The 15529-nt window shown below is 44.1% G+C and overlaps 1 protein-coding gene across 16 annotated transcripts in view; it reads right to left on the reverse strand.

Moving 5' to 3' along the window:
- Positions 1 to 15529, reverse strand: part of ITPR2 (inositol 1,4,5-trisphosphate receptor type 2) — a 337706-nt gene that overhangs the window by 185923 nt on the left and 136254 nt on the right. For all 16 annotated transcript variants that reach the window (XM_065569077.1, XM_065569053.1, XM_065569071.1 and 13 more), the window contains 5 exons: positions 9462 to 9652; positions 6753 to 6885; positions 5802 to 5859; positions 2901 to 3066; positions 851 to 1024 (listed from right to left, as the gene is read on the reverse strand). In XM_065569077.1, the coding sequence (XP_065425149.1) occupies positions 851 to 1024; positions 2901 to 3066; positions 5802 to 5859; positions 6753 to 6885; positions 9462 to 9652 (722 nt within the window). The remainder of the gene's footprint in view (positions 1 to 850; positions 1025 to 2900; positions 3067 to 5801; positions 5860 to 6752; positions 6886 to 9461; positions 9653 to 15529) is intronic.

Here is a 15529-nt window from a genome sequence, read left to right on the forward strand (position 1 = left end):
GGCCTACGCCATAAAGTTCCACTGACATAGCCGTGTTTGAGAGCAGTGTGAAAAACTCACACCCCAAGGTGACACGGCTGGGACAGCAGAACACCTAGTGTAGACACATCTGAGCTGAAAGAAGAGTGCTTTTGTACAGTTAGCTAAAGTAGTTTGGGGAGCTGATCTTATTAAGTAAGCAGAAGAACTCCTGTCAGCGTACATAGTATCTACAGTAGGGAGCTATGCCAGCATAGGCTCTATTTCATAGAGATTATTATTTCCCCCTCACACCCCTTATAATTTTCCCTGTGTGATTTGTGGTTATGGCATCATTGTTGGGCCTCACCCTGCATTGCCTGGCAGTTGGTTCCATCATCTTGTTCTGAAGATATTTTCTATAATCCCCTGTATCTAAGGTAACTACATGAGAATCGAGATCTGGATAGAAGTGTAGCACCACCCAGCATGACTGAATAACGGTCCTTTACCTCCTTCCCCTTTCTCACATCAATGCTCACTTTGGGGTTGGCCAAAGTTTTGGGGAAGTCTATTCTTTCCCTCCTCTTCAAGCTTGCAATAAAGTCACTGAAATAATGAAAGTGTGACCTCTGGATCACCGGCACGGCAGCAGTGATGTCACAAACAGATCTGTGGCACTCCCGCTGGACCAAACTGAAGGAGACTCCCTCGGAGATAATATAGCTCTTATTAAAGCACCTTTGGTTTTGTCTTTTTCCCCTCTTTAATACTAAAGCTTGCCCAGCATTTTGGAGATCACCTGCTTGCTAGCAGCACCATTTTGAATTTCTAGTTTAATAATATGTTAACTATATAGGAACACAGGTGGCCTAGGGCTTTAGAAACACACCTCTATCGGTTCTTCACCCCCTTTCGCCTGACTGTCACCTAGCTCCCCACTCTCGTAGCTGCTGCTCTTTTCGACCCACAGTTCAGATTTTTCTACAGTCAGTCGGAGCTGGTCAAGATCAGCTTTGATTTGCTTGTAGTTGTCCACATCCTGATTAGACACCAGTAACTGGACCTGGAAACACAGTAATCCACAGTTATATTACAGCAGAGCCAGCTGCAGCCTCTACAGTCAAGTTTGTTTAATAGTTTTCATTTTAATGCCCTGGTTTCACTCCCTCGTGACCTTATGAAATTATCAGCATCTTTGGAACTGAAATTTTCCATCCTTAGTCTCTTTGGCCGCAGATGAGCGAAGCCCTAAATCACATACTTAAGTCAAACTGAAGTTATTGCCACTGAAGACTGTTTTGCCCAAAGCAAAATGGTTACAATGTTTAAAACATTCCGCTTCCTTTATCATCATGCTGCAAAATGTTTGCAATGTAAACCACTGTCTATAAACCCCTGAGATCTATGGCAGAGCTAACGGGGACACCAGGATTATGCTCCTTCTGGTATTAAAAGAATATAGTAAGAAGCAGTTTATCCCATGTAAATAATATTTCATGGAAAGACAAGATTGACATTACAAGAAATCAAGAGATCCAAACGTGAACTGTAGAGATAGTCAACATTTTCCAGATATTGAAATTTCAGTATAAATTTCATCAACATTTTGACTAAAAATGGAAAAAACAAAATGTGTGACCTAATTTTCATTACCACCTATAGGAAACCACACCTAAGTCTCTTTCAGCACTGATGCTTGACAGGTCTCGCATCATTTACCCCCCGTTATGACAGCTTGCATTTTTCAAGATGAATCTGTTTTTTCATTTCCTGCCCATATATCTAATCTTTCTTTCTGCTCATTGGTGTTCATAAGTCCTCCGATTTAGTATCATCTTTAAAGTTCCTTATTAGGCTATTTGCTCCCTCTCCTAAATTATTAATGAGGAGATTAAAACAAAATTTGACCTAACAATGATCCCTGTATAACCCAATAACCGCCATTAAGAAATCAAACTGATGTAAAAGAAAATGCAACATCAAGTTAATATGGTCATATGGCAGATAAGAACATGGATAATATATTTTTTAAATGGCTGTTCGCAGACAAATATTCACTATTTTATAATATAATCTTGAAGTTCTCATAGGCTGCTTGCTTAACAGCATACAGCCTTGTTATCCTACTGAATTGATGAGTGCTGCTCGTCCACACATATTCACATTCCACTTCCTCCACAGCCTTTTTTGTTTATTTGCCAATTAGACTTTTCCTTTCTTTTACAAAAAACATTTTAGGTACGCAACTCTCACTTAACTGGGAATAGCAGCTATTTATGCACCTAATCAGCATGGTCCCACTTTAATATCCTGGCGGGAGGCCAGTATGCAACTCCGCAAAAGTATTACAACAAAGGCTTTCCAGCTATTTATCATTTGCCTGGTTTTATGACAAGAAAAACCTCCACCTTTTACATAATGAGGTGGCAACATGCTAGTGAACTCCTGAAATAAGCATCAAATGATCTAAAAAAAAGTAAGTTATCAGTCACCATAACCAAGAGAGTCCTCTATTATCCAACCCCATTACATCAGGTTTCTTAATACTAATCTATTAACATGTTAACACCCCCACTTCTGTATAAATATTTATCTAGTAGCCAGAACAACAGCTGAGTACTCTGCCTGGTTCTGTTATTCACTTGCTGTTCTGTGTGACCTTGGGCAAGTCACTCAGGCCTACACTGTCAACAGCAGCTCCAATTCCAGGGGTCTTTGGTTTTGGGTGTCTGACTTGAGACACTTCAAGCTTGGCTCACTGAGGTGCAGCTGTGTATGTGCAGCTCCCATGGAGCAAGGGGGCTGAATTTGGACTTTCAATTTACAAGGAAGGGACATTCTAATACTGTAACTGGCAGTTTAAGTGAGACTACTAGACTTTGAGACGACTTTCTTTTTCCTCACACAGTAGATTTCATGGAACACCATTGGACCTGTACCTGTTTAAATGCTTGCAAAACTTCTGCTCTTTGGCTGAAATGCTTAAATAGCAGCTGTAGGGCCCCTGACAGCAAAGGAGGGTAGTCATGCATGATAAGATGAATGAGGACTCGTAGAAATGTTCTGCCCCCCTCGTCATCAAGTTGCACTGGATTTTTTTCTTTTCTGCAAAAGCCCAAATAAGTTAAAACCTGTGGTGTAACACACACACACACACACACACACACACACACACTTCGATGGCACTCTTAAAACCAAACAGGACAAACTGTGAGATGTAAATTAAAAACCCATTTTAGTTCATTTTATGGGAGCTTCAATGTAAGGGTTATTTTCTTTGTGGCAATCTGATGCTTGTAACAGAATGGCCAGTACTGGCTGTAAGTAAATACGTATGAAATGCAACACACACTGTGATTAAGTTCCATTTTGCAAACACATCAGTTTACATCTGGGTGACCAATTCATCGCTGGTACAAGCCCATCCGAAGTCAATGGAGTTGCACCAGAGATGAATTTGGCCCTGTCCTTTTTATTCCTTCCCCTGTCCGCTGCTGCTAAAATTTAATGTAGGAAAAATGAACTTTAAAAAACCAGTAAAAATTGCCAAAGGCATCATATTTCTGGATCATATTTATAATCTGGAAGGACAGCAAGCAGATTTACACTTCGCATATCAAAGCAGAAATAATGTTTCCAAGAAGCCATTCACACTCAGTGTTCAATTGAAAGATACAGGTGCCAAGAGCCACACCAGAACTGTGTGTTGTTTTTCATTATGGGAGTTCAGGGACAGGACTGAAGACATTCCTCTTGTTGGCAAAGACTAAGAACACACAGGGGACATACTCAGTGAGGAAAGTTAAGAACACCCATCTCAGACATCTTTCCCCCTTCTCCTGAGCTCTGGGAAAATCTTTAGAGTCTAGAGGCTTGTCTACACAGGAAATGTTTCCAGTTATACTAAGGCTAGGTCTACACTGGGGGGGGGGGGGGGGGAAATCGATTTAAGATACGCAAATTCAGCTACGCAAATAGCGTAGCTGAATTCGATGTATCCGAGCCGACTTACCCCGCTGTGAGGACAGCGGCAAATCGACCGCCGCGGCTCCCCCGTCGACGGCGCTTACTCCTACCTGCGCTGGTGGAGTACGCGCGTCGATTTGGGGATCGAGTATCGCGTCCCGACAAGATGCGACAAATCGATCCCCGAGAGATTGATTTCTACCCGCCGATCCGGGCAGGTAGTGAAGACAAGCCCTCATACAAGTGTAACAACAGAGTTAAACTGATATAGTTATACCGGCATAACTCCCCTATGTGGACATTCTTATTCCAGAATAAAAGTGGGGCTTTTGGCTTAGCTTAAACCACTTCCAAAGTGACAAAACTAAACCAGAAAACACTTTTTTACTGGAATGAGAGTATCCACACAGAGAGTTATACCGGTATAACTATAGTGCTTTAAATCCATGCCTTCCTTTATACCAGTTTAATTTTCCCATGCAGACAAGCCCCAACAGAGATGGGAACCAGCCAAAAACCTGAATCCAAACCCTCCTGAACTTTGGGGGTAGAGTGTCCAATCCAGATCCCACAACTGGCCAAACCAGATCCATACACACTTGAATTTTAGGGTGTTTGGAACCCAGATCTGAACTTCATGGCCCTGACCCATGTCTAACATCTATGCTGCAGTGGTAGCTATTACTCCCACCACCTCCTCTCTATGAGATCATGTTATGTGACAACAGGAACTAGTAAAAGGAGAGGAAGGGAGAGGAAGATACACAAAAAATAAACAGAAATCGTCAATTATAGGGTTACCATTCGTCCGGATTCGCCCGGACATGTCCGGCTTTTTGAGCTAAAAATAGCGTCCGGGGGGGGAATTTGTAAATGTCCAGACTTCCCCCCCCCCATGCAGAGCGCACGCGGCTAACAGGGCAGCCGGCTGGATGGTGCCACTTACATGGGGCTCCGACAGCCAGAGAGAGCCCCTCCTCCGCTTCCCCTGCAGCAGAGATCACTCCCTCCCTCCCTGCATTCGCAAATTGCCTCCGGCAGTCTGGCGCTCCTCCCCCACTCCTCCTCCCGTGCTGTCCAGTGTGCCGGGACAAGCGTCAGGGTAAGGGGGCCAGGGGGTCGGAGAAGGGGCAGGGAGGTTCTGGAGGGGGCAGTCAAGAGAGGGGGGAATCGGGAGTTCGGGAGGTGGGGCGGATAAGATTTTGGGCAGTCAGGGTACAGGTAGGGGGTAGACTCCTGGGGGGCAGTTGGGGGGGGGGGGGGGGGAGTCTTAGGAGGGGGCAGTTAGGGGACAAGGAACAGGGAGGCTTAGGTAGGGGGTGGGGTTCTGGAGGGCAGTTAGGAGCAGGGATCCCAGGAGGGGGCAATCAGGGGACAAGGAGTGGGGGGGGGGGAGGTTGGGAGTTCTGGGGGCGGGGCTGTCAGGGGGCAGGGGTGGGGAGAGGGATCGGAGCAGTCAGGGGACAGGGAGCAGAGGGGTTTAGATGGGTCGCGAGTTCTGGGGGGGGCTGTCAGGGGGTGGGGAGTGGTTGGGGGTGTGGATAAGGGTTGGGGCAGTCAGGGTACAGGTAGGGGGTAGGGTCCTAGGGGGCCAGTTAGGATGGGGGGAGGGTCCCAGGAGGGGGCAGTCAGGGGACAAAGGAGCAGGGGGAGGGTTGGGGGTTCTGAGGGGGGCGGGAAGTGGGAGGGAGTGGAAGTGGCAGGGGCAGGGCTAGGGCAGGATGGGGGCGGGGGTAGGGCGGAGCTCTTCCCGTCCTCTTTTTCGCTTGCTGAAATATGGTAACCCTAGTCAATTAGGAACAAAAATCTAAATAGAAAGATGTTGTGCATTATTGAGCACATACAGACAGATGTATAACCTTCAGAAAGCATACCTGCCAGCAAACATTGTCTCGGCCTGAGCTGCAATTTCATCTATGTCAGGAACAATTGCTGAAAAGGAAAAAAAAAAAAAAAAAAGCACATGACCATAATTTAGTTTTCACAGGTAAAGAAACTATTGTCTCTGTTTAAGTACGTGCAACAAGCTGAGGCCCAACTACGGAGTCCTTGGCTAGGCAAAACTCCATTTGAATCAGTCAATGGAAATTTGCCATAATAAAGAGGGAAGGATCAGGCCTTAATTATTCTCATTTGTATGGCAGTAGCCTAGTAGGCTAGAAGCCCCAGTCATGTACCCTCTGTGCTAGGCGCTGTACAAATAGAACAAAGATCCATGCCCCCAAAGACTTTGCAAGCTGCATCTTTCATATTTTCTTTGATGTAACCAACCCCTCAAATTAGCAGACAATGACACAAACCTATTGAAGAATTAGTGTGAATTGCCATTCCTTTTGCACCCACCCCCTCTGCTGTGTCAGCAAAACCAGAATACCCGCTTCAAATCTCTTCATAGACCGTTCCAGGCTTTTTTCTGTGCCACTGCTCTATCCATAAACATTTTCTGCCAACGGTTCATCAGCCCCACCCCCCTTTAAAGCCCTCTGAAAACCTCAGTTCTGCCACAAGGCACACAAGACCCAAGAAAGAAAAACAGAGCAAAGCGTAACTATCCATCCCCACTCCATTCTCCATGGTCCATTCTCACTCTCATTTGTTTTGTCACGTAGCAAACCTTTGGGAAGCGTACAAATGAATAATAAATCGCCGTCATAGGAAAACTGAATCAAATTTTAATTAGAGCGCAGCAGCCCAGCAAATATCCATTATTGTGGGCACCCCTCTAGCTTTCAATCTGGAGTGACGTGCAGCTTTCTGAAGTAGTTTTGTTCATTGCTTACTAAAATTTCCGCAACAATAAACTGCAATACAACAGCAACAGTTACCTGAGGCAAGGCCTGGTGTGTCTGGTGGAGAGATGGTGGAGCTATCAACATTCTCGCTGTCTTCTCCAAATTCTTTCTTATAGATAGACAGCATGTAGGATATTCTATAGTCCAGTCTAACACTAAGGATAAACTACAAGACAAGAGTTTAAAATAAGATACAGGTTTTTTTTTTCCTCTAACCTGTTTTGTGAGAGGGGAGGGAGCTAATTTTAAGTGGGCTCAAGTCCATTACTGAAAATAAAACAGTTATGTTTTTCAAATGATAATTTTTGTGATTTCTTTCCTGGAATTGGCCTCCCACACCACGCTGCTGCATTTAGGTTGCACCTCCCTCACCATGAATATCTTAGTCAGGTCAGACTTGTCCAGGGGCTCTGGGATCTGCCCATGGTACCAGATGACTATTCCAAAGCTGCATGGAAACACTAAAGTCAAATCATTTATCTTTCAGTGCAAAATACTAGTGGTGATATCCTGGCCAGCATTTGCTTTTTGAGGATACTTTGTGGTGAATATATACCTAAAGACAAAGGATTATTTCTGAGGTTTGCTTTTTTAAACAAACGTAACTTGCTCATTGGATTTACACCAGGGTAACGGTGATCAGAATCTGGCTCTGTGAAAATATTCACATGAGTAAGAGCAGCAGGATTTGGAGCCGTATACATTTTTTTCCTGTTTTAGGTGTGCTTAACCCTCATTGTGCCTGTATTGTGGTATAAAACTGGTGTGAAGGGGGGGGTTAACACAAGTATATAGTAGACCCTCAAAGGTACGAGCATCAGAGTTACAGACTGACTGGTCAACCAGATACCACGTGAAACAGCAGAGACCAAAAAAAAAAAAAAAAACAAACCAGCAAGTACTGTATTGTGCCTGTATTGCATCTTAAAGGTAAGCACATCTGCGCTGCCTGTCCTCCCACCCCACCCCCACTCACAGGGCAGCCACTTACAGAAAGACGCTGGGGCTGCTAGCCCAAGGCAGCTGGAGCAGCCCTGGGGTCTGCGCAACTTTCACCATCCCCTTCCTCTCCCACCCCCCTACGAGGGGGACATGCCTCTCTCTCTCTCTCTCTCTCTCTCTCTCTCACACACACACACACCCCCACCCATCCCCTACCTGGCCGGAGGGGGCCAAGCTTGAAAACCCATGCTAGGGCTGACTAGGGAGTTCAGCTGCTGCTGAATCCTGGCCTGGAGTGTCAGCTGCTGGATCTGGAACTCGAACTATGCTTTGTTCAGAGTTATGAACATTTCAGAGTTACGAACAGCCTCCATTCCAGAGGGGTCCGTAACACTGAGGTTCTCCTGTATATGACAGGATTGTGCCCTAGTGTTACGTAGCCATGTCAGAGAGGAACGGTGGAGGGTATGGCCTCTCCAACTCCCTGTGGGAACGGCATTAGACCTGCTCAGACAGAGGCTAGAGTGAAGAAGGGACAGGAGGGGCTGCCTCACCTGATTCTTTCTTCTGTGAGCATATAGGTGGGGAGTGGGCAAGAAGAAACTGGAACCATGGCTCTGCCCTCCCAAGTGCCAACGGGCAGAGCCGGCCAAGTATGAAGGGAAAGTAAGCTGCATCCCAAAAGCGGTGTCATAGCTTACTGCCCGTCTCAGAATAAGGAGAGAGCAAGAAAGTGGGAGTGACTCTGGATAGTAATATCTTCTCAGGGCTCTCCCTAAAGTAGTGCAGTTTAGCACTACCCTATGCTCATTTATGAGCTCTGAAATATGCAGTCTATCACATTTGGAACAAATGTATGCTACAGTAAGCATAACCTAACAATTGCTCATCTTTCAGCAACTTATAATTAAGGAAATATAAAAGACGTACTTCATAAACATTCAGTATAAATGGAAAGCTTCAAAAGTGACAAATTGTATCAACAGATAGCAGAATTTACAAAAAATACTAAAAATTTCTACAGAGCGTGTGTGCCTACAGGACGTGGGAGTTAATATGCAGAATAATAGACTCTGTGTGGCACATAACTTACAGCAGCACAAGGTGAGAACCCTAGGGACATATGCTAGTGGATGTACCTCATGGAATGGCTAGGATAAAATGACACTGACCCAAATTCTGTTCTCCATTCCACCAGTGAACATCTGGAGAGGGCTTCCAGAATGTCTGGCCATGCATTTCTCCGGTGTGTCTGGACTCAGTTCTGTTCTTAGTTACACTGGTGTAAATGAAGAGTAACTACTGAAGTCAATTAAATTATACTGATATAAAACAAGTATAAGTAAACCTGGAAATATATCCTTTGTCTCTAGAGCAGGAGTTCTCATCAAACAGGGGGTCACAAGGTTATTATGGGGGAGGGGGTCACGAGCTGTCAGCCTCCACCCTCAAACCCCGCTTTGCTTCCAGCATTTATACCAGTGTTAAATATATTTAAAAATGTGCTTTTACTTTACAAGGGGGGGGGGGTGTCACTCTCATAGGCTTGCTGTGTGAAAGGGGTCACCCATACAAAAGTTTGAGGACCACTGCTGTAGAGAATATTTCCAGGATGGTTTTAAGGGCCAGATTCTGCCACCCTTACAGACACTGAGCAGTATCCTTCTCCATGCTGAGGCACGACCATTAGAGAAAGGTGGTACTCAATGTTAGAAAGATTGGGTCGCAGAATTTGGCCTAACTGAATAAAGTAGATTAAAATTAACTAGCCGCTTTGTAATTTTCCATCATGGTTTTTACCTGTAAGATCTCAATGATTTTTAATTTGGTGTCCATCACAGTCACATCTTCACTGTCTGGGCTGGCCTGCTTGCTCGAGTGGAGGCTTGGCTGTATATCAGGTACGCTGATGGGAAAGATAGATCCTCTGCTCAGTACCATTTGTGTCATCATCTCTCCCACACCATGGATGGTCCTCATAACATTGTTTCCTAGGTATTAAAAAAAAAAAAAAAAAAATCATACAACTGGTGAACCTTTCTTTCAAAACCACACACACTCTTCGTGTGGCAAAAATACCCCAACAATCTTAATAAATCTACTAAGGACTAAATCATCTCTTTCCAGCTAAAGCTGCACAAGACGGAAAGAGTAAAGTCAAAGTATCTATGGTTTTGGAGCCAAATATATCTGCCACATCACCATTCCGCAGAGGACATACTTGCAAGCCAGCGGAAAGGCCAAGAGACAAGGTTCCCCAAACACTCACTCACCCCATCAATGTGTTCATCACCTTGTTCTGCAAGGAACACCTCAGGAGAAGAGTGCATAGTTCAGTTTCCATGCTCACTCTCATTGGGCTTCTCCATCAAGATTTTCCACAAGGTTGCCAATTGAGATGGTGGATTTGGTAACAGAATTGTAGAATCACAGAGATGTAAGGCAGGAAGAGACCTCGAGAGGTCATCATCTAGTCCAGCCTCCTGCTCTGAGGCAGGATTAAGTATACCTAGGCCATCCCTAACAGGTATTTGTCCAACCTATTCTTACAAACCTCCAATGATTGGGATGTAGACACCTGCACCTTAGGAACTGGACTGAGACCAACAAATGATTTTAAACGTGACACTAAGAAGCCATCAGTTGGTAAGGACTTTTGGTCTCTTCAGACCTAATCTGATTTTAACCAGTGACCTAGAGGTAGAAAAAGCTTTGTATGCTGTCCCCATTACCAAAAGTCTGGGCCATTTGATCACCTTACCAATCAACTAGTTATTGTGTACATCTATATCTATAGGGGCATATAAAAAATGTTTGAATTGTTTAACAGAGATAGAAAATAATTGCTTGACTTACAGCACAGTTACTCCCGTTGTTTAAATTAATCAGTGTTCTGAACACCAAAGAACACACATTTTGGAACATTTATTTGGATGTACTCAACATACTCCCATCCACGGCTCTGAGCACATACACACACTCCATAAAACGTACACAGCCTACAAGCTGAACCAATGTTCAAACTGCATTCTCCCACCATTCAGCCCCATTTGCTCAACCTTCCCACTTCAGAAAAATCCTGGGAAAGGGACAGACCTTATAGCCTGACCTGAATGTCAAAATGTTCCCAAAATGTTCCCAACCTTTTTCTTTCTGAGCTCCCCCCCCCCCAAAAAGCATACCATAAAAACTCCATGGCCTGCCAGTGCCACAACTGTTTTTCTGCTATAAAAGCCAGGACCAGCATTAGGATGTATCAAGCAGGGTAACTGCCCAGGGCCTCACACCACAGGGGTCCCCACAAAGCTAAGTTACTCAGGCTTCGACTTCAGGTGGCAGGCTGGGAGCTCTGGGCTTCAGCCCCACACAGGGTCCCAGCAAGTTTAACACTGGCCCTCCTTGGCGACCCCCCTGAAACCTGCTCAGGGCCCTCCAGAGGGCCCTGGACCCCTTGTTGAGAACTGCTGTTCTACAGTTACAGTTCCTTGCCTGGGCTCCTCCGAGGAAGAAACTCACTCTCCTCAGAGCTAAGCGTTCCACTTTAATCTAGCCTTAAGAGCCCAGTTCAACCATCCATTCTATTGACTCTGCTAGGAGTTGGATCAACCACTACATGAGGATGCTGTTTGTTCAAACAAACTGTGCTGTTCTTCTTCTACTCTGACTTCTGACATGAACAGCAGTTCTATGAATGAATGACTATCTTCATTCTAGGATGGGGGAGGAGGAGGAGGAGGAATTTGGGTCTTGCTCTGGACAGGACATAATGGTTCCTACCAGTGTGAATTAGTCTTTTCATAACTCGTAACTCAGATATATGACTAATGGATAAGACAATGAGACGACAGTGGAAAGAGATTCTCCCCTCTAAGCAGAGATAATGATAAGTGGGAATACCTAGAGTATGCAAAAGCAAACCAAAGGCTGGAAGAGAAGATCTAATTTGCCAGAGGAAGGCTTAAGTAGTTCCTTGAATGTCTTCTGTATACTTTAATCACCAGGCAACTGCAACATCACAATAACCCTCTTTCTGTATAATCTGCTGCAAAAGGTCAACATCCTATTATATTTTGCTAGCAATATCCTCCCCTTATGCCTTTTTGCCACCATTCATGGAGTTCATATATTGTATGTGAGGAAAGAGGGGGCCCTTTAACCCTGACTTAAAAAGAAGAAATAATTTGCTTTTTCAAAGTGAATGAGACAGATTAGTGTCATGTTTCAGGTCCCGTTCAGCATTCAGTCTGGTGTGCAATCTGCCTGAATTGGGTTTTTGAAAATACTCCTTCACCTCCATACAAGTTAAGGGGGCAAAATAATTTCTGACCATTTTTGCATCATGCTAGGAAGAAAAGCACTGGATATCAGACTGAAGACTAAATCCTAACATCAGGGTCATACACAGGCAGATCCTCCTAACTGCCTACATATAAGCAAGGTAATAAAAATCTTTCCAAATATCCTCCTGGCTACTGCATGGTGCTGGAAATTGCATATCTGGCAGAACTGATCTTTAAACTGCATGAAACATGAGACTAGGATCACCTCCCCACAAAGTGCTAAGCAATGTTTATCTGCATTGATTACAATGTAGTTACATCAGTGTAAAAGAGGCTTACGAAGAGGAGAATCAGGCCCCTTGACCTTTGAAGTGGTTCCATTTAAGTTGGGATTTTTTTTTTTTAAATAGTATTTACCACCAATTTGTGAAACAGATGATCTCATTCATAACACCCTGTACTTTCAGCTGCATAGTCTGCTAACAGTGAAGTGCGGTTGTAGGACTATTCGGTATCCCCTGGGTTTAAGAAATAGAGCAACAACAACAAAAGTAAAGACCACAGTACAAGATCACTGGACTGCATCACTCCTTGGTGACCTGTCATATCATTACTTGAAAAATGTATATGGAGGTTAAAATTTTCCCAATTAGTAATGGAGATTTCAGAACTCCATTCAGTGAGTCAGAGTGTTTATTCAGTAAGTTCATTGGTATTTGGAAAGTTAATGAATTCTGCATAAAAAGAGTCAGTGGAGTTACAGCACAATACAACCGGTACAGCAGAGTGAAGAACTAGGTTGCATAAATTGAAGAAGTGACAAGAAGATAGTCTTCTAGATTTTTATGTCAATCCCAATTCCTTTCTAAAAAAGCAAATCTTGAGAGGTACTTTTAATTGATTTCAATGGGATTTGCAAGCGCCTGGCATTCCTCTCAGGAATGGATCCACTGAATGTAGGTATTCACTATACATGTGTGCAATTTCTGCTTGAAAATTCTCTGAATATTTCAGTCATTCCAACCTCTAAAATAAATCCTGCTGAAATAGCAAAGGCCCAGGTACTGTGCCATATAGGATTAGACTCCCCCCTCCCCCCCCCCCCCCGGTGAGCTCTGATGAAGGTCAATGCATAGTTGCATTCTGTCAGGAGCAGACCAGAAATCAAACTGTGACTCAGTCACAGTGTGGGCTGGTTCCTCTCTTACTCCAGAGTGAAGAGTAATCACTTCCCCATCTGCAACAAATCAGCGGTGCTGCTCTGTACATTCGGAGGGGGAGGAGGGAGGAGAAACAGAATCAAGATTATGCCCAATCCCCACTTCTGCTCACTCGTCACCCACCCATGTGGAAGGGGAGAAGATACCCCACATTTGTCAGAGGAAGGTTGGTGCAGTGGTTAGGATGATATGGATAGGACATGAGACACCCTACTCTGCCAGATTTCCTGCATGACCTGGGGCAACTCACTTAGCATCTCTTTCCCTCCCCCTTCCCCAGAGCATGCCCTGCCCTCACTCTGCCTTTTCCCACTCCGCTCCTCCCACCGCTGCAGAACAGCTGAGAGGAGGCACTGGGGGGAGGGGCTGATTGACAGGTGGCTGCTGAGCACCCACTATTTTTTCCCCTGTAGGTGCTCCAGCCCCAGAGCACCCCTGGAGTCAGCTCCTATGCACAGACTAGCAACAGAGGTAGGAAGTGCAAGGGAATAAGGGGGCTGCAAGGTAGCGTCACAACTGAACCTATAACAAAGGAAAAGTTACACTGGATTCACTACACTCCTTCCTCCCAAACATTCCTTGAACATCAACCTTTGTGTGACTGAAAGTTAGAGGAAGATCAGCTAAAGAACGTTGTCATCTTTTGTTGTATTTCATTAATACAGCAGAAAGTGTTTTTAGTGGGAAAAAGCCTGCTTAATCATTTTTAGTATTTATATCTGCAATGGCTAAGACCCTCTTTAACCAATATAGTTTTCTTTCTGTCAACAATACCGGCAGTTACTGGGAGTAACAGGCAATTCAATCTCATACAGCATCTTAGCAAATGGCAAGATATCAGCAATTATATTTTAAATTAGCACGCAGCAGGTCTGGGAGAGAAAATTCCTGGAATGAAAATGAAATGGCACTTAGAACAATTAATTATACTTTTCAACCTGAAAGAACCCAAAATATTTCACAAGCTATATAGATGCAGACCATCACTGAAACACAACTCACCCACAAATGGTGTGTGACTGCCAACCAGTACATACAGTGCACAACAAGGGGGCGCCAGAGGGTGCACAAGACACTCAGAGGAACCTGTGCTTTAGGAATATCCATGAAGAGTAGACAGAAACTTGATTTTAAGAGGTCTCCTCCAAGAGACCTAAACACAGTAATCTACATGCCTCTCAACGTAAATACAGTATCTGCCTTAGAAAGAAGAAGGGGTAAATCAGATCTGTAGAAAATTTGAACCAAGAGTAGGTATGTGCTTCAGATCCGTTACATACAATCTGCATGGTCCAGTGGATAGGGCCCTTTATTCTATTCCTAGCAAGTCACTTCATTTCTCTGCTTTTGTTTCCCCTCCCACTTTTTGTCTCATTTGTCTATTTAGATTGTAAGCTCTCGGGGGCAGGGCATGTGTCTTATTAAGTGTTTGTACAGCGCCTAACACACTGGAGTGCTAGGTGCTACCACAATACAATAATAAATAATAAGTTAACCTACCACCTCCACTGTTACTAATTGGAGTAAATCCTGAGAGTTACTGAGCAGATGCCTCTCAGGAAAGAGCACAAAATGTATTTTGTGAGACTCTTACCCAGAGTTGCACTGTCAAGAACCCCAAGTGCATCCTCTTATGGTTTCACAATTCTAGTGTAGAATATGTCCAGGGAGTTAGTGATAAGTGATCTACTCACCAATATATAGTACAATGAAAGAGTGAAATCAACGTAGGTTCTGATACTCCTTTAAAGGAGTTACAGATTGACAGGTACTAAAATGAGGGGCTTAAAAGAGAGAGAATGCTGGTCATCTTTTGGAAAGACAACTGTGCACCTCCTTTTCATTGCATTGTATTATAGTGATCACAACTTCCTAATAAATATCAGTTTCTGTCACAAAACTGTGGCACATAAACGCATACAATTTGGCATGACTGACAACACAATGGCCTCTCTGAGACGAGAGAGAGTTCAGAGGAGTTAAGTTATAAAGAACATGCAATCGACATGTTGGATAATAGGACACCTCACTGCCTGCATAAAACATATGTCCTGATAAATAATGTACTGGTCTGAACAATTCTAAGAGCAAAATAAAAACAAACGGCTAGGTGCTATGCAATACAGCATGGATGTTAAATGACAAAGCTATATTCAGGGAGAAAAGCCACTAGAAAAGGAATTGGCAAACTATGTCGTGTCTTAATATTGTTCCCAGCCAGTGGCTTTGTGGTGGCTTCAGTCCTGTTCCCAGTGGACAAGAAGCAACAACACTACAAGGAGCATCACAACTGGCACAATTAGGAACCCTTGTTGGCAGTCTCAGTGGTGAGGCTAGGACTCATATGGAAGATGAAGTAGATGTACAT

This window comes from Chrysemys picta, chromosome 1 (genome assembly GCF_011386835.1).
Source record: "Chrysemys picta bellii isolate R12L10 chromosome 1, ASM1138683v2, whole genome shotgun sequence".
In the NCBI taxonomy this organism is placed as follows: domain Eukaryota; kingdom Metazoa; phylum Chordata; order Testudines; family Emydidae; genus Chrysemys; species Chrysemys picta.